Source organism: Amphibalanus amphitrite, unplaced genomic scaffold (assembly GCF_019059575.1).
Source record: "Amphibalanus amphitrite isolate SeventyFive unplaced genomic scaffold, NRLGWU_Aamphi_draft 000614F_arrow, whole genome shotgun sequence".
In the NCBI taxonomy this organism is placed as follows: Eukaryota; Metazoa; Arthropoda; class Thecostraca; order Balanomorpha; family Balanidae; genus Amphibalanus; species Amphibalanus amphitrite.
The window spans coordinates 347,891-374,558 of NW_024882108.1; the positions used below are offsets into that span (position 1 = coordinate 347,891).

Here is a 26,668-nt window from a genome sequence, read left to right on the forward strand (position 1 = left end):
AACTGCAAATGCTTTCTGATTCATCGAACGGTGCGCGGGGCTGTGGTGGTTGATAGAACTGTGGTGTTTGATCATTGAATTACCGGTGTGATTGCTGTGTGAGCTTGGGTAAGGTTGAACTGAAGACGCATATATTCAGCAAGAACGGTATTTTATTGTTGCTGACATCCCCACTGCAATATGGATTTTGACCATGCCGCTGACGCTGCGCAACGCCCGGAAGGAGGCTTAGCACAGACAGAAGAAAAGACTCCGGACTTGGCCGTACGTAATGTCGGGGAACCGTTATCTGAGAAAGCACATTCACCTACAGATGTAAAAGAGGGTCTCCTTGCGGAAAAACAGACGAACCCAATGGATGATCTGGCCAGTTTTGATCCCTTCGGTCGTGGGTCGACTGAGCCCGATGTTGATGTAGCGCCGGCCGCGCCCACCGACAGTTTTCCGATCACAGCCCAGCAGCAAAGCGACAACCTGCTGGATTTATCTGCTGGCGCTCAGGGGGACGATGGATTGAAGACTGAAGAGAGGGGTCAGGTTGACGTTAAAAATTCAGAGCCTGCTTATGATCTCGATGCCCCTGACGTTTTGCCAGATCTCCCCAGTCCGCCTCAGCCGGTGGACTCCTTTGTTTACGGAAGTGCCGATGAGGGGAAATCATTTTCAGCTGTGCACGATGCTGATTCTACGTTCCAACAGCCAGAAGCGAATCCAGCTCAACCGTCTAGCACTTCATTGGGATTTGATTCGGCAGGAGCTGACATCAGTTCTGCCAATCCTGTGATGAGCAGCCCTCTGAATAGTCCACCCCCCGAGGATGACCTATTGGGTGCACCCATCACCCCCACTGCCGCCACCGAGCCCCGTGACCAGCCGGCCGGCGCGGGTGGCGCCGAGTCAGCCGACTTGCATCACCAGCCGACAAGCACCACTCCCTCCTTGAATGACACCCCGGCCGTGGGAGGGGACGCTCGCGAGCCCACGCCGCCGCCCACCTTCCCCCAGTCGGACAGCCCGATCCCCGTTGAGCCGGCCGCCCGGTCTGAGGACAGCTCTGGCAGCCAGCCCAGCTGGGACCCGGTCCCGTCCGCCGCCCAGCCGGCCGCGCCCTTCATCAATCCTGACCCGTTCCAGGAGTTTGTGCCGCCGGCGGAGGGCCGGCCGCTGGGCGACCAGCCGCCGCCGCGCATCCCGTCGCCGTCGTCGATGGACGCCGAGCCGCCGACGCCCGTGGACCGCTCGGCGATCAGCTCCATCAAGGAAGCCGAGCGCGCCCAGCCGCCGGTCGATCCCGAGCGCGTGGTCGAAAAGCTGCCGCTGGAAGCCCTGCGCAACCGCGACGTGCAGGAAGCGCTGGCGTCGGTCATCCCGCCGGCTCCAGACAAGCCGCTGCCGCCGACACCGAGCTCGCGGCCGCGGCCGACGGCCGGCTGCCTGGCCCACCTGCCCGGTAAGTGGCGCGGCGCCCCCCCCCCCCCGCCCCGACCCTTCCTGTGACGCTCCACTGCTCCCAGTAACCAGCCGGCGGTATTCCACCGCTCTGCGGCCGTTTTTGTCCTTTCGTTATCCGTGAACCGGCGGTGGGCACGAACATTGTTCACCTTCAGCCGGCGGATTGTGAAATGGGAATGTGTGCATGCAGGGGCGGGTCCAGGGAGCGTTCACGGGAGAACCTTCCCCGAAAGAGGACCGTTCCTTTTGTGAACGTTAGTACGGTCGTAGCAGTGATGATTAATTTTATGGTTTGCCCCTCGGAAATACGGAAGCATCGACTTGCTCCGCCCGTGCCGGCGCGCGCCGCCGTTCGAGATAGATGTGTGCGTGTACGACTCGCGGCTGGTGCACAGTGCACAGCCGCCGTACCGGTCGTTACGTAACACTGTGCACTGCTGGGGGCGCCGGCGGTGGCGGAGACAGCGCCGGCGGTGCCGCCTCTCCCCCCGCCGTCCCGCCCGGCCGCTGCCGCGCGGGGCTGGTGTCACTGGGTCGACCGCCGGGGTCCACTGGAACAGGGCCAGTCACGCGAGCGGCAGCCGGGCGGGGACCACACTCCGCGCCCGGCGGGATGTGATCATCCGGTTCTGCCCAGAGTGCGTCATACGACGGTCGCAGGAGGCCATAGGTACTGATACTGATACCGATCGTACGCCAGTTATTACGGTGACGCGTGATGACAGCTTACAGTTGTGAACATTACATTGTCAGCTAGCTTATGTTGGGTCCTGTCGCTTTAAATGGTAGATAATTCCGCGCTGGGCCGGGGAGGGGCGATCGAACAGTAACCCCGTCTAACTCGGATCCTGGGCCACGTATAGCGACACGCGGTAACCGGCATTGGAAAGAACGTGATAAATAATGATGGAAGCCTACTTCGGTCATTTCTTTGGTCATGTCAGGTCACCAGAGATCATAGATCACCATTCACCATACTTGTAGCCTGTAGGTCAAGTTTTGCCGATTTCAATATTTCTTCTTTTTACAAATCGGCGCATAACTCGGGAAATAGAGCTACAGTGTGTTGGAAAAGTGCATTGGATGGCTCCTTAAACGTTCTTTCTGGAATGTGTCCTCAGATTTGACAAGCTCAACGGGATGACCTCAGTGGAAAAAGAGGGGCCACCCGCCACGGTGCAATATTTCCGATTCAGTGTTTCATAGTTAGGTTATAGGTACCTGTTATGTCCGATGTTTGAGGGTGTCTCACTGTCTAATATGGCTTCCGTCCAAAGGAGACGCATTTCAATTTGCTTTTGTTGCTTATAAATATGGAGATGTCGCAAAATTGCCCGCACCTCTGGTCGCCGTCATCGAAGTTCCGAGATATATCTTTTACACATACTGCGTACTCTTATCAACCAGTATAACGCCTTTTGGGGCGACTAACGGAGCGAGCGAGAGGGTGAGCCTTGCACGTGCGAAATTTCGAGGGGGTACCTCCAGCTGACTTGTGCACGGCACCTTACTAACCGGTCTCTAGCAATGTGCCAAATTTGAGCACAATCGGCCCAGCACGTGCAAAATGGGTCCCAACTGACTTGTGCACGGCACCCTACTAACTGGTCCATAACCGTGTACCAAATTTGAGCGCCATCGGTCAAGCCGTTCTCGAGATCTGGAAACGACCCCTGCACGTGCGCACGTGCAGCAGCACCCCAACTCTGGCACATGGATATGCAGTGCCTAGTGGGTGCCTGCAGTGCCTAGTGGGTGCCTACCTACATGCCAAATTTCAGCGCAATCGGCCAAGTAGTTACCGAGGAGTCCCCTCCACTTGGACTAGTGTCAGTTGGTCTAGTATCGTTTGGGCTAGTTCATTTGGTCTAGTGCTTGGCGCTAGACCAGCTGAAGCACTAGACCAATTGCACTAGCTCAAAAGGCACTAGACCAAATGATGCTAGACGAAGAGAGTGGCACCCGTTACCGAGATATTGCAACAATTACAAAACTGACACCCCTTCGTTTTGCACGTGGCACGTGCATAAGGGGTCACCCACATTGACATGCATCGGGAATATTCCAGTACTTGGTAGAAGGAATGAAGCTACCCTACAAAAATTACCGCAGGTAAATCGGTCAAGTGTTTTTTTTATATTTTTTTGTTGCCCGACCCGGGCTTTTGTCGTTAGTAGCACACATTCATACTGGGTTAGTACACTATATACACGGCAGTGGTACGAAGCGTTTTCGGCACCCGCTACGCGGGACAGCCTTGACCGCGCGCTTCCTGTCACGCACCCCAGGTGGCACAGCAATGGTGCGCACGCTGGGGCTATCCCGATTTCTCGGGCCCGGCAGGTCAGAGGGCTGCTCCGGGACATGAAGCAAGGCCGTGCCCTCGGGACATGTCACCGGACCGAAGGATCAGTTTAAAGGCGGATCAGGCCCGTGTACCTGCGGCCGGGGGGCGCTGGCTGGCACAGCGGTAATCCCCACGACCGAGCGAACACTTCCCAGTTACTGCCATCTCCTGGGTAGGAGCCGGCCGAGGAAAACGCTGCCAGAGGTCAGCTTTGATCCAAGGACCTCCCACACCAAACGTGAACGCACTTGCCAACTGCGCCACAAGTGTGGTTAATCGGTCAAGTGGTTGCTGAGATATAAGCGTCGCAGAATCGTGACCACGGCCGGCCGGCCGGCCGCTCATGCTCAGAAATTTCCGTTATTCTACGTAAGACTCCGCTCGCTTCGCTCGCTCCGTAATCAAGATTCAAAGCGATCGCACACGGTCGGTGTAGCTATGGCGAGCATTAAAACTTTTTTCTGAGGTAAGGTCACTTGACGTGACCTGGTGACCTGACCTTGAGCGATGTGGGCCTGAAATTCTCACATATGCGCAAATGCCGAAAATATTCATGAAAAGGTGCTTGGCAAATACGGCAGCGCTCTCCCTGCGAAAACCGCACGGGGGAAGGGGGCATTCAAATTTCAAACATCCCCCGCGGCCCAGCGCTGGCCAACCTTCGCCCTGGTGGGAGGTGGGGCGTTTTGGGCCGTCTTCCAGTTTTTTTTTTTGCGTGCGACGTGCGTAAAGAAAACCGGAGCCGCAGCGCTCGAACCTCATTAACACGGGGGGGGAGGGGTGTATGAACAGCCCCCGGCCCCCCTGCCGTTTTTCGCAGATATCTAAAAAACGACGACGACGCCACGCCTCCGTTTTTGGCACACCTGTTCATGCATCTTTTCTGCACATATTGTGAAAATTTCACACCCAAGTCACTTAAGGTCAGGTCACCAGGTCACGTCAATTGACCAGTTACCTCACCTCAGAATAAGTTTGAATCCTCGTCATAGCTACACGGACTGAACGATCGCCTTAAAAATTTTAACGATTGATACGAGTAACAGTATGTACAGTCTGTCTTAAAAGTACCGCGCAAAGTGACGGTGGATCCATCATGCCTGACCGAGGAAGGGCCTACTAAATTTGAGTCACCGAAGCAATTCACATCCTCGTCCATTCCCTGGGTCAATTGGTTCGGTGACTTTCAAATTATAGCAGGCCCTACCTCAGTCAGGCTTGATGGATCCACCGTCACTTTGCGCGGTACTTTTAAGACAGACTGTACGTTGTACAAATTGTATATCTCGGAATTGTGATATCGGTGACCTAAGGTCAGGTCAAATTTGCGACCTCTCCATTAGGTATAAGTCAATGGGAGAAATTTGACAAGCGCCTCTTTTGGACGAACTTCAAAACACTCTCTAATATTGATTTACATGTAAACTTAACAAGCGAACCGAAAAATAGCACCCGTGACCTTTCCTTATGTCCTGAGGTCATGTCAGGTAATAAAGGTTACCAGCAGCTTTTTTGACAAAACCTTTTGATAGAGACATGTCAGAGCGATGAAAACACCTCTTATGTGTTTTGCTCGACGATACGGATCGACTGATATGCAACATGACCTTTCCGGTCAGGTCATGACCTTGACCTGAGGTCAAATTTTCAAAATGACCTTTAAAGGTCAAATTGCAATTAATTCGACGCATCTCGACGAGAGGAACACGATGCTGACAAAATAAATTTCGTTTCTGTCTGGAATCAAAAGTTATTGCAGAAAAACGTTTTTCATAAAAACTGTTATATATTGAGTTTTTGCCCTCTGGAGGCTAAACCATTGACGCCGCCAAATTTTCAGTACCTTCCCGGGCATCAATTTGACACCTTCACACCAAATTTCAAGTCTTAGGTCACCTTAGGTCAGGAGTTATTGAGGTCACACTGAGGTCATGTTCGAGCAAAAATGAGCAAAAAACATGCAATCTTTAAACGCTCACCAAATCTACAGTTATCAAGCAATTTCAAAGTTCTTTATATGGTCTGGTAGACAAAAAGCGGCGCTACAAAACTGCTATCTCAAATTTTCAAAATTTTGGGTTTTTGACCCTCAAAAATTCAAAAAATTGATTTTTTTAGAAAAACTAAAAAAAATCAAAAAAATTTCCGAATTTCGAAAAAACCGGAATATATGTGATAGTCCCTGTACTCTTCTATATACATACCAAATTTCAGATCGATATCTCGTTTTTGGCCAAGTTATAGCGAAAAAACTGTTCAAAAATGATGACGTCAAATTTTTGAATTCAATTTTTTAGCGATTTTAGACCACGTACGGCAAAACAAAGACCACCATTGAACTCCCCGTGACGAGCTGCATCGATTCGATACCCATTTTATGCAAAAATATCAACTTTGAAATTTGACCTAATTTGACCTGACCTTGACCTGACCTTGACCTAACCTTGACCTGACCTTGACCTGACCTTGACCTGACCTTGACCAAAACGTGACCTAAGCTGGCCCCAAAGGCTGCCTGACCCACATAATCGCATTTGTCATGTAAAATGGACCATAAAACATGTATCACACGACACTTTCATATTGTGACCCCCCAGTGACCTGACCTCTGTGACCTAACCTGGTATCAGTGACCTCAAATAGCAAAATATGTGTTTGAAGAACATTTCCCCATCGATGATTTTCAATGAAATGCATTTTACTCGATTTTGCAACGCATTTCTTGAAATGCCTGTAAACGGTGAAAATTGGACCTTTGACCTGACCTGTGACGTCATCGGTTTGACCTAGGTCAATAAAATTGGGTCACAAGGTAGTTCCCTGATAGGGCTATCCAACACCGTTTGCCGCTTGTCGCTAAGTTGCGTGGTTCTCGAGATCTTAGGGGGGGGGCCAAAATGGCCCCCCCCCCTCCCCAACGGGGCGCGTTGCTTGGCAGAGCCCAACGGGGCGCGGGTTAAAAGAGCTATCGAATGCGCTGTGGCTCTGTTGGTTCCCAAGTTAGCCGTCGGGTGTTTCGAGAACTGTTGAAATTGACAAAAAAAATTGACCTTTGATGACCTCTAGTAACTTGACCTTTGACCTGACCTGAAAAAGAATAACTTTGGCACATCTTATTATAATCTTTTCAACTCATTCTGTGAAAATTTCAGACCAAGGTCGCTGAAGGTCAGGTCACCAGGTCACGTCAAGTGACATCACCTCATACCAGTTTCAATGCCTGCAATAGCAACACTGAGTGACCGATCACTTCGAAACTTTCAGCCACGGATAAGGTAAACAGTTCGTACAAGATGCATTTCTCGGAAAGTTGATATCCGTGACCTAAGGTTAGGTCAATTTTGCGACCTCTCGGCTCTCTATTATAAGGCAACGGGAGAACGTTGAAGGGCGCCTCTTTTGGACGAACGTCATTCTAAGCAATTTCAAGCATCAAATTACAAGTAAACATGACACACTGAACCGAAAAATGGCACTCCTGACCCCTCGTCATGTCCCTGAGGCAGCTCGGGTAACGAATGGTATCCCACACTTGGCAGTTTTTCGCTAGTAACTTTTACTAGAGGCACGCTAGAGCGATGAAAACGTCTTAGCTGTGTGTTCACTGTTCATTCGATGCGTCTTGACAAGAGGAACACGATGCTACCAAAAGTAAGCTCGTGTAGGTATTGAGTCAAAAGTTATTGCAGAAAAACTATTCCCGCAAAAAAATGTATATTTTGGCAGTGTTTGTTGGCAGTTTTGGTCCCTTATCTGCAGGTTAAACCGTTGACCATCGGTCGAATCTGAGGTAATTAATCAGAAATACCGTTAAAGAGCTATCGAATACGCTTTTCCGCGGCGCCGCAGCTATATCCATTCCTGGCTGTGCGAAAATTTGTCGAAAATTAGCGAAGTTTGGCCGGGAAGTGGCGAAATTCTACTTTCGGTGACTTCTGGGGACCTGACCCTAAAAAGTGACCTGAGGCCTCTTGCAGAAAACTACCTAGCTAGGTAAAATCGAAAAACCGGTTTCAGAATAAGCTAATCTAACGGTGGTAAATTTGTTTGCAATAGCCCAATACATAATCCTACATGTGCTTGCTAAATTTTGCACGCAAATTGTTACATTTGAGACTTGGACTGGGTATACGATGCAAAATAATCCAAGCACTGGTGCAAGAGGATTTTGGTGCAAGAGGCCTCTGATCTAAAAAGTGACCGAAATAACTTCTTCGTTCTTTTTCTTTCTCTTTCTTTCTCTTTCGACGCCTTTGGAAAAAAGTCAATACCACAATAAATTTACAGAAGCATGGCCATTCTACCCATATCAATATACAATGGACAGTGTGCAGATGGTGGCCAGCGGCCACTCAAAATGACATGTCAGATCATACAAGGTCACCAGCAGTTTTTCGACGGTAACTTTTGATGGAGACCAGGTAAAGCAATGAAAGCACCTTGATGTGTAGGGGTCATTGGTACGGGTCGATTGATATGCAAGAATACCTTTACCGGTCAGGTAATGACATTGACCTGGGGTCAAATTTTTAAGTTAATTCTTCTCAGGTCAACTTGTAGATCATCAGATGTGTCTCGAGGAGGTGCGAATTAAATGTCATAAAATTATTGACGCCCAGGTTAGGTATTTAGTTTCCGAGATAACCGGGTGTGGCCAAATACGCCCCCCCCCCCTGACGTGAAGGGGGCTAGGGGAGTGTAAAAATGCCATAACTGGATTTTTGCACTCCCTCCCGACTGGAGGTGTTATGATGATCGAACCAACCGGCCCTGGGCGCGGCTTCAAGTGCTGGTGAACATTCACGTGTTGGGATGCTTTTTTTGTGTATTCTAATTTCTACGTCATGCTTTTAGATTGGGGCGTGAACACTGATAACAGCATTTCGCTAGTTGTGTTCCCGATCCAAGGAGCACAACACCCAGCAGTTGTGCTCCCCGTAATCCATATTGAAATAGGCTCCCGATCTGGGCGTGAGAGGTCGATGACCTTTAGGACTTCCCAGTCCTAAACCCAATTGACCCAATTTACCTGCACTAAATACTCGCTCAGCGTAGGCTAGTAGTTAGCTGCGGTAATGCGGTATCAATGCTTTGCAACTAACCGGGACCAATTGTCACGTGCCGTGTGAAATAACTCGGTCCAGATGCGTTTCAGGCCAAGCTGTGGTGCGTGCTATTTCAACAACACTTGCTAGTTTCCAAACGGCGCCAGCGCTTTCACGATCGGTACCAGTTTCATCAATCGATTTTGTATTAGCAATGGCCGGCTGCAATTGGTCCGAGTGCAGTCTGCTGCCGTTGCTCCCGGCTCCCCGAACTGAGGCGGGCAGCCAGTTATAGTCGCCATCGGTTAGAAGTCCCCGCCGCCGTGACGAGCCGCGGGACGGACTGCGGCGGTGAGTGGGAGTCTCTGCCGCCGTGACGGGCCGCGGTGGGGTGCGCCGTGGACGGACTGTGACGGGCCGTGGACGACTGCGGCGGGCAGTCTGTAGGAGTATCCGCCACCGTGACGGGCCGCGGGACGGAGTGCCAAGGAGTTGGGGTCTCCGCCGCGGTGGGGTGCGCCGTGGACGGCCGGCCATGCCTGTCGGTGCCACCTGACCGGCGCACCGGGGCCGACAGCTGACCCCGCCTTTGACCCCGCCTCTGACCGCCCCGTCCGCCGGGCTGGCCCCGCCTCTGACCGCCCCGTCCGCCGGACTGACCCCGCCTCTGACCCCGTCTCTGACCCCGCCTCTGACCCCGCCTCTGACTGTCCCGTCCGCCGGGCTGACCCCGCCTCTGACCGCCCCGTCCGCCGGACTGACCCCGCCTCTGACCCCGTCTCTGACCCCGCCTCTGACCCCGCCTCTGACCGCCCCGTCCGCCGGGCTGACCCCGCCTCTGACTGTCCGCCGGACTGACCCCGCCTCTGACCCCGCCTCTGACCCCGCCTCTGACCGCCGGGCTGACCCGCGCCTCTGACCGCCCCGTCCGCCGAGCTGACCCCGCCTCTGACCCCGCCTCTGACCCCGCCTCTGACCGCCGGGCTGACCCGCGCCTCTGACCGCCCCGTCCGCCGCCAGGCCTGCTCGCCGACCTGCGGCGCAGGATGGCGCGCGACCCGCGAGGTGAGCCGGTGCCCGCTCGATGTGCCCGTAGTGTCTGTAGTGCCGCCGGGAAGGTAGTGCCTGTAGTGCTGCCCGGACGTCTGATGCGCCAGCGCCGCGCTGGTCGCCGCTCGGCCGACCGCACCCGCCGTGTGGGATAAGTGGCCGCTCTGCGGCGTAGTGCTCCAAGCGCTCAATGTAGAGTTAGCATTGTATATTTATTTTCCCATGGGGCCTCATATTCTACGAAGGTGATGAGCATTCCACAGAGGTAAGACTAATGAATTAATTAATCTGCTTATTGCGTAGTGCATACCGCATACCGTTTACACAGAACCAAAGCTGTACGGACATCCATACAATATACATAGAAGGTATTCGCTGTCGCATTTTATTTTCGGTGTGCTCAGTGCTTATGCGCTAATGTTTATCTTCACTGGTCTTACGGCTTATCCCGTTCCCGTGGAGCATTTTGCGTCTGCCCGGCTCTTTTTTGGACGCCTGTCTAGCTGCTCGGTCCTCCCGCTCGCACAGCACGTTATCAGTGTTTCTCGGATAGTTGTCCTGCAGTTAGCTGACGCCGCCGGCGATCAATATTTGGCCCGATGCCTGCAGTCGTTGCCGCTGTGATGTTGGTCGCTCAGTGTCGCATGTCCCGTCCCCGCATCGACCGTCGCTCGGCGTATGTACAGGGTCGTATCGCCGGCCCATATGGAGCTCGGTGGCCTGGTTCGCCGCGGCCTGCCGCCGGCGGACAGACCCCCAGCTACCTCGGTTTAACAGTGGCTACACAGCAGCTACCACGGTGGTGCCGCCGGGCAGACCCCTGAGTAACCTCGGTGGTTTGACGGCAGTGGCTACACAGCAGCTACCTCGGTGGTGCCGGTGGGAAGGCGCCTGAGTTACCTCGGTGATTAGACAGCAGTGGCTACGCAGCAGCTACCTCGGTGATTAGACGGCAGTGGCTACACAGCAGCTACCTCGCGGGCAAACCCCTGAGTTACCTCGGTGATTAGACAGCAGTGGCTACACAGCAGCTACTTCGGTGATTAGACAGCAGTGGCCAGTGGCTACACAGCAGCTACTTCGGTGATTAGACAGCAGCTAACTACCCCGGTTAGACAGACGCTCCGCCGACGCTGATGTGGATGATAGACGCTGGATGTGCATTGTGCTCTGGTCGCGGTGGCTAGTTCTCATGTGTCATTGGACGCTGGAGTTACGTCATCAGACCTGTGGTTTCGGGAAGCTTTACTTGGGATGTCACACAGACTCTGTTTCAAATGTCGGTCTGGGTTGATCCTCATGGGCCCCCACAGTTATCACGGAAGAACTGTCAATGTCGCCTTCATCGCGAGGTCGTCGTTCATTAGTGCTCGCACTCTTGTTATCAAGCAGACTAACTGCCAAAGCAATCCGATCGTTAGCCATTCTCTTGAATCTCCCGCATCCGCGGCAGCGCTCCACTGAAAGTTTGCCGTTTAGTTTGAGCCGCTCAGGGACAGGGGTCGTCCGTCGACCTGAAGTTGATTGGCTGTCGCCTTCCCCCCCCCCCTCCCCCGACTCCACTGGCCGTCTCCACCGGAACAGGGTTGGATATTATGCCCATCGCACGCAGTTGGATATGGTCCTCTCCGCTGGTCTAATTCACTGTTCGTCCCACGGTGACGCGCTGCAGTGGGGAAGGGCTCGCGGGTTCCATGACAACTGAACCAGTGACAACTGAACCAGGACAACTGAACCAGTGACAACTGAACCAGGGACAACTGAACCAGTGACAGCTGAACCAGGGACAACTGAACCAGTGACAACTGAACCAGGGACAACTGAACCAGGGACAACTGAACCAGTGACAACTGAACCAGTGACAACTGAACCAGGGACAACTGAACCAGTGACAACTGAACCAGTAGACAACTGAACCAGTGGACAACTGAACCAGCGGACAACTGAACCAGTGACAACTGAACCAGTGACAACTGAACCAGTGACAGCTGAACCAGTGACAACTGAACCAGTGACAACTGAACCAGTGACAACTGAACCAGTGACAACTGAACCAGTGACAACTGAACCAGTATGACAACTGAACCAGTGACAACTGAACCAGTGGACAACTGAACCAGTGGACAACTGAACCAGTGGACAACTGAACCAGTGGACAACTGAACCAGTGACAACTGAACCAGTATGACAACTGAACCAGTGACAACTGAACCACTAACCAGTAGCCCAGCAAGCAATTTTACTCCGGGCCCAAGCAAGCTGAAGTGCGGCTTGCCCGAGATTTTTAGTCGGGATAAAGTCGGCTAGCGCTTGGACTAAAGTCGGCTAGCGCTTGGGCTAAAGACTAAAGTCGGCGTATGACACAAAAACGCCGACTAAAGCCCCTGCTCTGCCGGAGGTATGCCCTCTGGGCCTCTCGGCGAGCTCAGGACAGCCGTTGTTTAGCCTTAGTTGTGCGACGTTTGGCGTAAGCCCGATGTAAGCCCGAGCAGTGAATCCGTTTATATACCGGAGATTCCTCTGGGCCCAGGCGGGCTGAACTCTGCCAAGCCCACGTTGCGTGCCCTGTCTGTCCCGAGTTACGCCATCAAAGTGAATACCATTTATACGTTGCTAACTATTCGGGCGTCCCAGGTGGGCGTAACGGTTGCCACACCAGTTCGCGACCACCAGGCTAGCTGTCAGCCCTGTCAGCCGTCGTACGGCTCTCGGACGGACACTCTAATAGATCGGACACAAATCAATTGGCAGACCGGCAGATTGGCACAGACCGTCCGTCCAGCCACCCGCTACCTTATACCTATACAGCGCAGTACGACATTAGTTGTCCACTGGTTCAGTTGTCCGCTGGCTCAGTTGTCCGCTGGTTCAGTTGTCCGCTGGTTCAGTTGTCCACTGGTCCAGTTGCCATACTGGTTCAGTTGTCACTGGTTCAGTTGTCCACTGGACACTGGTTCAGTTGTCACTGGTTCAGTTGTCACTGGTTCAGTTGTCACTGGTTCAGTTGTCACTGGTTCAGTTGTCATACTGGTTCAGTTGTCACTGGTTCAGTTGTCACTGACTCAGTTGTCACTGGTTCAGTTGTCACTGGTTCAGTTGTCTACTGGTTCAGTTGTCCACTGGTTCAGTTGTCCACTGGTTCAGTTGTCCACTGGTTCAGTTGTCACTGGTTCAGTTGTCCCTGGTTCAGTTGTCACTGGTTCAGTTGTCACTGGTTCAGTTGTCGCTGGTTCAGTTGTCACTGGTTCAGTTGTCGCTGGTTCAGTTGTCACTGGTTCAGTTGTCCCTGGTTCAGCTGTCCCTGGTTCAGTTTTACTGGTTCAGTTGTCCCTGGTTCAGTTGTCACTGGTTCAGTTGTCTGCCTACCGGGCTCGCGATCTCCCACCCTGTGCGGTCGAGCTGCCGAGAAGTACAAACCGCAGGTGGCGCCCCCTGGCGAGGGACACAGGTCTAAGGCAGATGGCAGCACCTGCCCAGTGCGGTCCGCCCTCCAACGGCCCACCGCTGCTTCAGCTCAGTAAGGTGATGAGATGAGGGTCGTGTGTAATCAAGACCGTAATACTCGCATCTGATCACCGAAGCTACTCCTCCTTTACCCCGGCCGCTGTGCCTGTGCTGTGATCAGGCGAACTCCGCTGTTCACCTGGCGCAATGCTGCGCCTCGGGGTGGTCGGCCCTATCCCGGCGAGGGGGACGTGCCTACTGCCTACCCTGATCCCGTCCCGGCCATTGCTTTGCATTCCATTGCAATGCAATTGCACGGTAATGCATAAGGACGCTAACCGAGACGGCTTTTGCAAGTTGGAGAACATTTCGGCGAGTAGGTATTCCCGCTGAGCCTGTACCGGGCAGGCCGCTCATTTCCTGGACCGGCCGCCCCGCCGCGCTGGTGGTCGGTATGCCGGTCGGTGGTGGCAGTGAGGTCGGTCGGTCGGTGGCCGCCGCTGGCCGGTCGGGGCGGGCGGGCCTGCGCACCGCGCGGCGCCGTCCCCATCGATCGTCGGCCCCGACGCGCGCCGGCGGACCCCATTCTGTGCCGACGCGCCGCCAGCCGGCCCAGCGAAGCCCCGCGACCGCGGCTGGCAGCCGGCGCGACACTGGCGAGCGGGCGCGGCTGAGTAATTTTAGCCGCCGTCGGTAGGGCGACACTGCGGCGCGCGGGCGCCGACCGGACGGACGGCCAGCGGAGGAGCGGGGCGCGCGCGCTGCCGCGGGTGCCAGCGGTGGAGTGTTAGAGCGGACCGGCGGCCGTGTGTGATCCACTGAGGTGCTGACGCAACGGCAAACATGGGAGCCTGCAGAGAGAAAGGTGAGGACGGACGGCGGCTGCCAGAAGGAGCTGGCACCAGGAACACTTAGATCGGGACAATTAGATGAGGGACTGTTCTGGTCGCCTTGGCGAAACATCACTTTGTACTTTATGATTGGATCTCTGGTTTCATTACGCTTTATTCCTCAAGGGTGGTTTTACCTTTATTTCTTTGTTTCTGCGGATTATGGTGTTGAGTGTCATGCCCGGGACTCTGTTTGTGTCTTGGATAAACGTCCCAGTAGTTGTTTGCCCTCCCTCGTCATTGGTGACGTTTCATCCCTTGTTCGATGTTGAGCTGCTAGGTCACTACGTCGTTATCCCCGCGGGAAATGGAAACGCACAGTCTCGGGTCGCATGGAGACAAAGACTGGCCCTGCTTCAGTGATGGGCCGCGGAAGGGTGGCCACCTCGGCCGCCCGGCGGACTGGGTGTGGTCAGTCAGTGGGTGACCCCGGCGGAGCGCCTGGGGCCGCCGCGGTGACCCGGTCCCCACCTGTGGACGCCCGCCCGTCCTCTGTTTGTAAACACGCCTGAGCCGGGCCGCTCCCTCCGGCTGCGTGCTGCAACATCGGGCCGGCCGGGCGGGCCTGCGTGCGGCGCTCCGAGCGATGGCGCCGCCGGCATCGACCGGCCGGCCGCCGTCGATCGGGGCCACTGGGCCGGCGGCCGGCGGCGGCCGGTCAGAGGGCCCGGCGGTCGGCGGCCGGTTAGAGAGGCAGGGACTCCGGCCGGTTAAAGGCACGGACTCTGGCCGGACAGAGTCACAAAGTTCGGCCGGCGGTGCTTCACGCTGTCAGCTGCTGTACCGGTCAGAGAAATACCTACCCCGAACCGGGCTGGTCGGTGCATGGCACGGGAGCCCAATACATGACAGAGCCACTCTTATGAAGCTGTTGTAGTCGTACGGTCGGCTCGGCCCCTTCCTGACCGACTGGTAGCACCGTCCGTGCCCGTGTCCGGCTCCCCGGGCGACGGAGGGCGACTGGACTCGGCCCATGTCCGCAGCCCTCCACGGCGCGGGCTGCGGCTCCGAGTCGGGGTGACCTGGAGCCGGCGCACGGTCGCCGCGACGGCTCGGTCGGTGACGCTCCGAGGTCGCTTTCTGAGATAGGTATAGTCCTCTACTTGGGCTAACTCGAGCCGGACACTTATGTTTTAGAGGCGCAAAATGGCTGTCGCAGTTAACACACCCTAAGGGCGCAATAACCCAATAATTTTTAAAGTTTTTATTTGAATACTTGCGTCGGACCGTTGCTCTAGACATCCATTTGTCAATTTTATTTGTCTTTGATGGTGGTGGCTTATACAATCCACGTCTTGATTGTTGGAACCTGTTCCTTACGGTCGATTCGTGTTCCCAGCATAAAACACGGGCATTTATTCCGTACCCGTATTCCCAATGCGATGCTACTCAGTGGCGGATCCAGGGGGGGGGGGGGGCGAAATGGGCATTTGCCCCCCCCCCCCCACGGCATGATTTTAACATTACGCCTATGGACGATGCGTGGAAAGAATCGATAAATTGTTATGGTTTGCCCCCCCCCCAAAAAAAACTCTGAGCTGGATCCGCCTATGATGCTACTCTCGCAGTTAGTCGGCAGGCACACATCCATCATCTCCGTCCTTCTGCCTTTGCCCTAAAGATGAACAATGTGACGTCAATATCCTCTCCGGCGTGTGTTGCTACGTGCTCAGAGGTTTGTTAGAAAATCTAGCATAAATGGTCCACAACTCGAATCTTTCGCAATCAACAGAGACGTAAATAAACCCATCACTGTGTGCTTCCACAGTATACGGTATCGCTCTTGAGACGCAGAATGATTTCACATTTCCGGTCATCCGAGACGGCGTGGTTGGGCTGTCTGTGGAGCGGGCTGTTTCAGGCTGTGGTCCGACTCGTGCCCCGGCCGTTCGTGTCGTATGCTCCGTTTCTCGGACTGTGGGTCGGGCTGTGGACGGTGAAATGGCCGGTGATCGGACTGTGATCTGGTCCGTGGTCGGGCTGTGGGCCGGGCTTTGGTCTACCGTCCGTGTGGTCCGGTCCCTGACAGTGGGATGAGCCGTGGTCTGTCCGTGTGGCCTGGTCCGCGGACCGGGCTGTCGGGCCCGCTGCGGCCGCCCCGCGCCGGGCGGCTCGCGGTGCCGGCGGCCCGCGCCGGGCGGCTCGCGATGCCGGCGGTCGGCCGGGCGCCGGGCGGCTCGCGGTGCCGGTGGCCCGCGCCGGGCGGCTCGCGGTGCCAGCCGTCGGTCAGACCGAAATAGCCTACGGCACCGACCGGCGCGGCCGGCCCGCGGAGCCGGGCCTCTTGCCGACCGAGCCAGCGCACGGGCCGGTGCGTCCAGCCGCGTCTTACCGCCGCCAGCCGGACCCAGTTGCCAGGTAGGCCCGACGCGGCGACGCCCCGCCCGTCGCCGTCGCCGTCACCGTCCGTCACGGGGAAGCTCTACAGGGCCCGCTCCGACCCGACCTCGGCCGGCTGCCGGCGACAGAAAGGGCGCTGGGCGGGGCGACTGTGGCCTTCGGGCATTCCTACTTGTGTGCGTCACCCGACCAGGGGCTAAGTTTAGGCTAATGGAGAGAAGATGCGCTGCACGCTGCTAAAAACTGTGTTTCGCGACCTGGCGCTCTGCTCTCGGCGCGGCCGCCGTTCCGGGTGGCGGCGGAGCGGGCACGTCGGACGGCGGGCGGGGCGGGGGGGGGGGGGGTGGACCTCCCCGACGCCGCACACGGGCCGATCGACCGCCGTCCGGGCCAGACGATACCGCGCCGTCGAGCTCGACTCGCCTCCGGTACCGGCGCGCGAGCCGCGTGCCGTCGGCGCCGACCCGGACCGGCGCGGTGTCTGCCAGCCGTGTCACGGGCGGCGCCCACGGCCCGGCGCCGTCTCAGCCGTGGTATCCTATCCGCCAGTTACGGGTGCCGTGCCGACCGGCGCAGGCTGCTGCCGCTGGTGCTGGATCGTCCGTGGTGGCTGAGGGCATTTCAAAGGGGAAGGTCGATTGGGCTGTGAGGTCGATTGGTGGCTACGATGATGCAATCCTATTGGTTCCAGAACAGCGTGCTGGGGCGAAGTTCACTCGGCTGCGTCGTATCGTGTATGATTCAGAACCCGTCTCGTGTTTTCCTTGTGGATACTAGGATACTATGAGGGGAAAGTATATGTTGTTGGCTTTGCAAAGTAGGTACTGTGGTATCACGTTGATCGTCCCAGTGCTTTCCGGCACTAGTAGGTGTGGCGGTGCCTAAACTCCGCCGGCCCGTATCAATAGATACACCCCCGAGTACTCTTTGTTGCCGATGGTTGCTGGGGCCGACTGCAGAGTTGAGTGCCGCGTTCGACCGGCGCCCCCAGTCATTGACTGGGGGCGGGTAGCGGCGGACAGGGGTGCCGTATTGACCGGCACGTGCAACAGCCGTGACTCAGCGCCCGCCCCGAACTGCGTCAGTGGCTGGGGGCGGGCGGCGGCGGGCGGTCCGGGAGGTTCTGGACGGCCGCGGCGGACCGCCCACCCGGCCCGGCCCCGCTCCCCGGCGGCGGTCGGCGACAGGCCAGGGGAGGCCGATCAGCCGCTCTGCCCCTGCCGCCGCCGGCAGCTCGGCCCGGCACGGTGCAGCGTCGGCGGCGTCGTAACGTGACACTGCGGTCCAATCGCGGACGGAATGCTCCCTCCATGCACACCGGATGGACGGCGACTCCAACTGACGGAGCCCAGGGCGGACCAGCCGAGCGGCCGCGGCGGGCCTCGCTGTCCCTTTGCCCCTCCTCAGCGGTCTCCTCTACCCGCTCACAGTGGTCTCCTCTACCCTCTCTCAGCGGTCCTCTCGGCCTGTCTCTCCGCCTGTCCCTCCTCCCTCCCTTCTCCGCCCTTCTGTCCTCTGCCCGCTGCTGGCGCAGTGTCGGGCCGCCTGCAATCTGCCCTTGGCCTTGACCTTGGCTGGCCGGGCCGGGCTAGAGCTGTGGCTGGTCCAGTCCGCCGCCGTCCTGTCTGCCGGTACCGGGAACCGTCCCATGTCGACCGGCGGCTGTGAAGCTCGGGTGCCGGGGGAGCGCTGGTAGATCGGGTGTCTCTCAGCCGGCCGCTGTGGGGCGGGGCGGACCGCCGGAGCCGCAGAGCGGACCGAGGCCGGCCGCTCCCCTGCACCGGCCGCCGCGGCTCGCGGAGCTGCGCTGATCGCACCGCCACAAACAAAGATGGGCAGCGGAGGGGCTCCTCGCGAGGCCTCGGTCAATTGAGCGGCCATAAACAGCCATCTAACCCTGCTCGGGGCGGCGCTGGCCGTGAGCTGCTGCCTCGCTGAGCCGAGTCGCTCCAGCGGCGAATATGCGTCTGTGCCGACGTTGGGCCGGGTCGGCCGGTCTACAGGTGGGCCGGCTGACGTGGCGCCCTCTGCGGCGCACCGGCCGACGTGCTCGTGACGTCACGGCGACAGGTTCCGCGTGGCGCGGCGGCGGCGGCGGCGCGGCGCGGCCGCCGCAGCTCGGCCACTCCGCGCCGCCCGTCGCCGCCGCCGCCCGCCGCCGCGCTGCTCCGGTCGCCCTGTGTGCGTGCCAGTGCGTGTCTCCGTGTCCGTCAGCCGGCCACCTGCCCGCCACCATGGGGCGGCGCAACCAGCGCTACACGGCCGCCGAGGAGGAGGAGCTGCCTGAAGTGGGCCCCGGTGAGAGGGGGACGCAGCGGCACCGGGCCGCGCCGGCAGCTGGACGGTGCGCCGGGCCGCGGGCGGCGCCGCCGGCCGGGGGAACGCTCCCATTAACCCTGAACCGCGCCGGCGCCGGAGACAGGCCGGCCTGCTGCCGGGGCGGTGCAGTGTCAGCCTTTGTGTATCAGTCGGGCTGCGTGTTGTCCCACATGTCCCACATGTGTAGCTGTGCGTACGTGTGTGCATACCTGTGTTTCTTTGTTCATGACTGCCTCTGTCTGAGTCAGTCCCGGTGCGTGTCTGTTCCTCTGACCTCGTGTCTATCCCTCTGGTCGCCTGTATCCGTGCCCGTGTGTCTGTGCCTCTGTGTCTGTGTCTGCGGGGTCTGTGCCGAGTGCCGACCATCTGGTCTGGTCCAGTTCGCCGGCGACCGGACTCGCCAGTCCCGTCCGGCCGGGTGGCCGGCTGTCCGGCGGGTGGTGGGGGCCGGCAGAAGGCTCATTGTTCGATCTGTATCACCCCGAAAACAGTCGTGCCGTCATCAGATCAGGGCGCCACGACTCGCCCTGTGACGGTCCGTCCGTCCTGTCCACGCCGCGGTGCAGGAGCCGCCGTCCGTGACTGGAGCGCCGCAGCCGGCGCCCGCTGGCGATACGGGCGGGCGGCTGTTGCCGGCCGGCAGCTGCTCTCCCAGCTGAGAGCGGATGCCGCCCGTCATTACCGGACAGCATCCTCTCTCAGCTGGTCGGCCGCCGCCCGCCCGCCCGGCCGGCCGGGACAGCCCAGCCGCCGGACTGAGTAGGTCAAGCGCCGGTCGCGCGGCAGCTGACCTCTCAGCTGTTTGGCCCGGCGGCCGGCCGGGACAGCCGCCGGACTGAGTGAGTCTGAGGAGCGCCGGCCGCGCGGTCAGGCGCCACGGCCGTGACCGCCGGGCCTGACTCCTATCACCGGGGTCCGAAGCTTGGCTCCTGTCCCTTGAGTCCAGAGCCCTGGCTGGTGTCCCCGGGTCCGGAGCCTGACTCCTGACCCCTGAGTCTGACCGACGGCTGAGGCGGTCGCCGAACCGAGTCGGACTGGAGCGGCTCGGTAACCGGCCGCTGTTTGTTTGATTGTTTGATAGTTGTTGGCTGACTCACACAGACCAGGGGCAATGGTGGACAGTCGTCCCGCCGCCACTGTGTCGATACGATGCAATGGGTCGTTCGGAAGGGCGGCAGCTGTTGGGCGGGCTTCTCTCACTGCGGTCAGTTCGGCTCATCTCTGAGTGATCAGTGCAGGTCCGGCTCTGCGAAGTCCAATGCAGTGAGATCCGACAGTGCGGTCTGTCGGTGTGACCCGTCCCCCGGCTGGGCTGCCGCCGGCTCTGGCGGACGGCCAGGCCGGCCGTGGAGTTGGCAGTGTCGCCGGCGGTCTCCTGACGTCACCTCTGCCGCCGCTCCTCTCGGTAGAGGCGGAGGAGCTGTCCGACCGACAGCGGCGGCCCCCGGCGGGGGACTGTCCGACCGACAGCGGCGGCCCCCGCGGCGCTCCTCAGTCCCGAGTCGCCGGTCAGACACCAGTCCGCCCCCGCAACTCGTCACTCGGGACTGGAACCTTCCCTGAACATTCCCTGAACTCGGCACAGGAAATGGAAGTGCGCACTCGGTCCGACTCGGCGCTCAGTGCCGTATTGCGGCTCAGCTGTATCGATTCCCTGCGTGCCGCCTACGCGTCGGCCCGAGAGCCGAGTGCGGAGCGCTGTCGGACCCCCGGCGCGGCGCCGTTGAGCGCGCCGGTGGCTCTGACCAGCCGTGTTCGGCGGCCGCTACCAGGGAAAGTCGTGCCGCGGCCGGACCGTAAATGGTAGCGCTTCCGTGAGCGGCTGGCGTCACGCCTGCCGCTCGTCGGCCGGCGACGGTCGTTTATAGCCGCTCTGCCGGGTCGTGGCGACTCGGTAAGGGCCCTGGGGAGACGTTCTGTGGTCAGCCAGCCCTCTATCTAGTCCAGGGGGAAGCAGCCGCTGGCGGCCTGCCGTCGCCGCCGGCGGTTGTGTCTCGGACCGGCGGGCCGTCGCCCGGCACGTCCGTCCGCGCAGCCAAGGTCACCGTGATGGAGCTCAACCGGGCACGGACCGAGCGACCGGAGCGGCGCATCAGCACCGCCCGACTCCCGCGCGCGGCGCAACAGCGCCGGCCTGCCTCCCCCCACACGCCGGCCGGCTCAGCCGTGTGCTGCGTGTGACCTTGTCCAGGGTAATAACGGGCGCCGCTGCCGAGCTGCCCGCCCTCCCCTCCCCCACTCCATCGCTGCACCCAGCCGGGACTGTTGTGGTCTGTTGTGCCGAAATTCGATCGGACAGGCTCGGGGACACTGGCAGCAGAATGTGTAACTGATAGCGTGCGTCGCCTCCTCTGCACTGCAGACCACCGGCTGGGTATCGGTCAGAACCTCCCTTCTATATCATGTTCCTGCGGTCATGGGCTCGTAACGACGGTTGATGATGGTGAATTAGATAAAGGTCAGCAACAGCAAACATAATGGATCCTTCGCTGGCTATGAACGTTGACGACCAAATCAGCCAAATAAAGGCAAAAAACTCCGCCAGTCAGCAGTTGTGGGTGACCGTTACCAAAGGGCGGGTAGTTGGGCAGGCAGAGCGCTGGTGGGATGATGGATACCTGGGGCGGTGAGCTGCGGCTGGGTGGCCCCCCGAGCCGCCGTGCGCCGGTCCCAGTCACCACCTGAGACTGGGCCCCTGTGTGGGTAATGGTGGTGACCAGTGGACTACCGCAGGTGGCCGTCTCAGGTGACGGGGGTCCGAGCGGTGCCGACTGCGGCCGGCGGCACTTGTGTGCGTGTCTGTGACTCCCACCTGTCCCCCCACCCACTGACCCCCTCCTTCCGTACACCGGCTGATGTCCCCCCTCCGTCTGTCCGTCAGTGATGGAGATGCTGCTATGGCGTCCCCCACTGACCCCCTCCGTCCGTACACCGACTGACGTCCCCTTCCCTCTGTCCGTCAGTGATGGAGATCCTGCTGTGGCGCGACCCGAAGAAGTCGGGCGCGGCGTTCGCCACGGGCCTGGTGCTGCTGTTCTCGATGCTGTACTGCAGCTTCATCTCGGTGGTGGCCTACTTCGGACTGGCGCTGCTCACCGTCACACTCGGCTTCCGGCTCTACAAGACCGTGCTGGGCATGGTGCAAAAGACCAACGACGGACACCCCTTCCAGTGAGTTAGAGCGGCGTACCCCTGACCAACCACCGACCAACGACGGACACCCCTTCCAGTGAGTTAGAGCGGCGTACCCCTGACCAACCACCGACCAACGACGGACACCCCTTCCAGTGAGTAAGGGGTCACCCCTTCCAGCAAGTAACGGCGCACCCCGGACCGACCTCTGACCAACGACGAACACCCCTTCCAGTAAGTAACGGCGCACCCCCGACCAACGACGGACCAACCCCGGACTAACGACGGACACCCATACCAGTTAGTAGCGGCGTACCCCGACCAACGGCGTACCCCTACCAGTGAGTAACGGCGCACCCCCGACCAACCCCTTACCAACGAGCGACACCCCTTCCAGTTAGTAACGGCGCACTCCCCGAACAATGACGGACGGACACTTTCAGTGAGTGTATAACGACCCCCCTTCCAGTAACGACACACCCCCTGACCAACGGCTAACACCCGCTCCAGCGAGTAACGGCGCAGCCGTTCCAGTGAGTAACGACACCCCGACCATTCCTGATCAGCCCCGGACCAACGCTTGACCCCCTTTTTAGTGGACAGCGGCACGGCGACTCCGTGCCGAGCCCTGCTGGCCACTCCATGCCGGGCCCTGGCGGTGTTTCGTGCCGGGCCCTGGGGGCGCGCCGTGTCCCGCCCGTAATCCGGCGTTCGCTCCTGCGAATTTTCCTTCCTGCGGCTGCCTCTTCCTCCATTCAAGAACGAGTCGTCACGTCGCCGCTGCTAAAAGCCACCCCGTGCACCGGGTGTTAAGTGGCGGTCCATTGAATGGACTGTAGTTGCCGAGCTGTCATTGGTCCCGGCTCTCACGTCGAAGGCTAATGTAGCAACTTAGCGTGCTAGCATTGCCTAATTAATTGCATTTGTAAATAATATTATACATTTGCCGTCCAGTGACTGTTATTTGTAGTCGTCTGTGCATTCAGATGTGTACAGCGAAGGCTAACACGCGATGTCACTATATTGTGCACGCTCCTCGCTACTACCTGCGTATCCCTGCGGCCTGCGCTCTCCCACCGTCAGTCCTGTGTGTGGCTCTGCTGTCGCTGTTTTACAGAGACTTGCTGACTGCCGCCTCTGAGCCTCTGAACTAATTATGACTTGTGTGCTCTGTATGTGTGACGCCATTCTCATCCTTCCGACAGGGACCTGTTGTCTGCTGACCCTCTGAGCTGTGCCCTCTGAGCTGTGTGTAACGCCTCGCCCCTCCGCCCCACAGGGACCTGCTGTCGGTGCAGTGTAGGCTCTGTGTGCCCTCTGAGCTGTGTGTAACGCCTCGCCCCTCCGCCCCACAGGGACCTGCTGTCGGTGCAGTGTAGGCTCTGTGTGCCCTCTGAGCTGTGTGTAACGCCTCGCCCCTCCGCCCCACAGGGACCTGCTGTCGGTGCAGTGTAGGCTCTGTGTGCCCTCTGAGCTGTGTGTAACGCCTCGCCCCTCCGCCCCACAGGGACCTGTTGTCGGTGCAGTGTAGGCTCTGTGTGCCCTCTGAGCTGTGTGTAACGCCTCGCCCCTCCGCCCCCACAGGGACCTGCTGTCGGTGCAGTGTAGGCTCTGTGTGCCCTCTGAGCTGTGTGTAACGCCTCGCCCCTCCGCCCCACAGGGACCTGCTGTCGGTGCAGTGTAGGCTCTGTGTGCCCTCTGAGCTGTGTGTAACGCCTCGCCCCTCCGCCCCCACAGGGACCTGCTGTCGGTGCAGTGTAGGCTCTGTGTGCCCTCTGTGCTCTGCGTGTGTGACGCCGCGCTCCTCTATCCGACAGGGACCTGCTGTCGGTAAAGTGTAGGCTCTGTGTGCCCTGTAGATGTGTGACGCCGCGCCCCCTCCGCCCCCACAGGGACCTGTTGTCGGTGGAGTGTAGGCTCTGTGTGCCCTGTAGATGTGTGACGCCGCGCCCCTCTATCCGACAGGGACCTGCTGTCGGTAAAGTGTAGGCTCTGTGTGCCCTGTAGATGTGTGACGCCGCGCCCCTCTATCCGACAGGGACCTGCTGTCGGTAAAGTGTAGGCTCTGTGTGCCCTGTAGATGTGTGACGCCGCGCTCCTCTATCCGACAGGGACCTTCTGTCGGTGGACACCACCGTCACGCCGGAGAAGGGCCACGAGCTGGCCGACAAGGCGGTGGCTGAGCTTAACTGCTGCACCAGCTCGCTGAAGGACCTGTTCCTCGTCAAGGACATCTTCGAGTCGGTCAAGTTCGGCTTCGTGCTGTACCTGCTCACCTACCTGGGCGCCTGGTTCAACACCATGACCCTCGTCATCATGGGTGAGTCGGGACGACTCGGGAGGCGGGCGGGAACGGGTCTCCATGGGTGAGTCGGGGGGGGGGGGGGGCTGAGGAACCGGCGGCTGATCGCTCACTGCATCATCCACCTCCATCCGGCACATGGACGGGAAGGGACCTTACCCGACCGCGGAAGGGAACCGGTCATCATAATAAAGGACCCTTTCATAGGTTCATGGGACACTGCATTTCCTCTAAAAGGAATAAGGATTTGGTCCATGTCTTACGATCCGAAATCAGGATCCATTGGATGAGATCCCAGACCCATTCTCTCGTATCCATGCACTGGCTGCTACAGTTCATACACGAATACCTCATACATCCCCTCCTCATCGTCACGGCCGGGTCCCTCAGTGGCGTTTTGTGCTGTATTCCACAGGGTACGTGGCGCTGTTCACGCTGCTGGTATTAAGGCCGGGTCCCTCAGTGCCGATATGTGTTTGTGTATAGGCCGGGTTCCCTCAGTGACGCTGTGTGTACTATCCACCCACAGGATACGTGGCGCTGTTCACGCTGCTTGATTAAGGCCGGGTTCCCCCAGTGACGCTGTGTGTACTATCCACCCACAGGATACGTGGCGCTGTTCACGCTGCCCAAGGTGTACGAACAGAACAAGGAGAAGATTGACGAGGTGTTTGGCCAGGTGAAGGACAAGGTCGCCGAGATCTCAGCTAAGTAAGTGGACGCGCCACAGTCCCTCGGCGCCCCTCGCCGTACTACATGGGTGCCTCAGCCCTCCGATAAGTGCCGGTAGCGGACCGGGGCAGCTGTGACGCAGCCTCCATCGACGCATCTTTTGCGGTCCTTAGCTGTAGCTACGATCATTAACAATTTTTCCTCACAGGCACATTTACTGGAAAGAAACCGAAAGACGAATTAAATGTTCTTAAAGAGAAGATGGTCGCTCCAGGTTTTTGTTTTTTAACGTGGCGCATTTTGTCTTTACTGAACAGAGATACTTACCATAAGATTTCAGACTAAGTTTTTTTATTCATGCTGTTGAGTCGTGCGGCGTCTGATGCGTAACCTCGGTCGAGTTTGGCCTCTGATAAGTATTACCATGTGAACTGTAACCTGTCACAGTTTAACAGGGTGAGCTGTGGCCTGTGACCTCTGACCCGTGTGACCGGCGTTGACCCGTGTGACCGGTGCTGACCAGTGTAACCTCCTGATCTGTGACCTGCTGACCTGTGCCGCTCCGCCGACAGGGTGAAGGCGGCCATTCCTATGGGCAAGAAGGCCGCCGAGCCGGTGGCAGAGGAAAAGAAGGAGGAGTGATGCGCCGGCGCCGGCACCTCGCCGACCGGCCGGCCGCGCTCCCGTCTGTCTGTGTGTGTGGCTGCGGGTGGGAGGGAGGGAGAGCGTGCACGTGTGGGTGGGTGTGCATGTAATGACGTGTGTGTGTGTGTGTGCGGGTAGGAGAGGTGTGACCTGTTGAACGGTGGGATGGGTGGGAGGGGTGGGGCGGTGCAGTAGCCAGACTCGTACTGGTGTTTGTTTTTCCTTCTCTCGCTCTCTCTGTTTCTCTGTCTATTTAAGCAGTCCCGTATGCAATCACGGCTGTACATACCGACTCCGGTGTCTGTAATCTCGATGGAATATCGCGGCCCCGTTGGATTGTTGGAGCCCCGCCGTCTCGCGCGCCGGGCTGCGCCGCCCGCCGCAGCGGCCGCCCGGACACCCGGAGCAGCACCCGCCCGGCGAGTGACCCGACCGGCGACACCGGCCGCCGAGCGAACCGACCCGCCCGCGGCGCCCGGCCGCCGCAGCTAGCTTCGTGGCGCCAGTATTGCTTCTGTCATGCGCCAATCTTCCGTTTAACGTGCTTTGATACCAATAAAAGACGAAAGGTGACGAGTGTGTGACGGGCCGGCCGCCGGGCTGTGACGGACCGAGTGAGTCTGGGTTGGCCCGGAGAAAGGGGAGATCTTGCGTCCTGTTTGATACGACGTGCACTTATGGACGGCACTATTGCACTGTGCCTGGCTTGGACGCTACTCGCTGAACGGATGGACCAGGCCTGGTGGCTGCCTTCCACTAGGCACTGGGTGACGCTGGAGCGATGAACAACTGGTGCCGTCAAACCGATTTCAGTGGGCAAATGCCGGAAATGGGATAAATCGGGATGAGTAGGTTTCCGACCAGACGACCGTGAGAAAACTGTGGGCTTAGGACGAAATGCTGTCTTTCATTCTACATTCATTTTTAGGCCGTTGATTGACTTCGTAACACTGACATACCTATCCGGGGGGGAGGGGGCATTTTAGAGGGAATCCTCCCGCCGCGATGACCGAAATTGACAAAAAATTAC

The 26,668-nt window shown here is 58.5% G+C and overlaps 1 protein-coding gene across 5 annotated transcripts; it reads left to right on the forward strand.

Annotated features, from left to right (window-relative positions):
* Nucleotides 1-26,211, forward strand: LOC122363304 (reticulon-1-A-like). Of its 5 annotated transcripts, XM_043332424.1 has the most exons (7): nt 17-264; nt 1,135-1,450; nt 9,865-9,909; nt 21,851-22,058; nt 24,131-24,339; nt 24,927-25,032; nt 25,566-26,211. In XM_043332424.1, exons 1-7 carry the CDS (start codon nt 181-183, stop codon nt 25,633-25,635), a joined length of 1,038 nt encoding a protein of 345 aa, XP_043188359.1. In that variant the 5' UTR covers nt 17-180; the 3' UTR covers nt 25,636-26,211. The 5 variants fall into 5 exon arrangements, with proteins under 5 accessions (XP_043188354.1, XP_043188355.1, XP_043188356.1 ...); XM_043332419.1 differs by having other exon boundaries at nt 1-1,450; XM_043332420.1 differs by lacking the exon at nt 9,865-9,909 and having other exon boundaries at nt 1-1,450.
* Nucleotides 26,212-26,668: the final 457 nt, after the last annotated feature.

Bases quoted from the DNA above. Each gene is read 5' to 3' on its own strand.
- LOC122363304 (XM_043332419.1), top strand. From the start codon at position 181: ATGGATTTTGACCATGCCGCTGACGCTGCGCAACGCCCGGAAGGAGGC. The intron at 1,451-9,864 runs GTAAGTGGCGCG...GTCCGCCGCCAG, and splicing joins CTGCCTGGCCCACCTGCCCG to GCCTGCTCGCCGACCTGCGG. The intron at 25,033-25,565 runs GTAAGTGGACGC...CTCCGCCGACAG, and splicing joins GTCGCCGAGATCTCAGCTAA to GGTGAAGGCGGCCATTCCTA.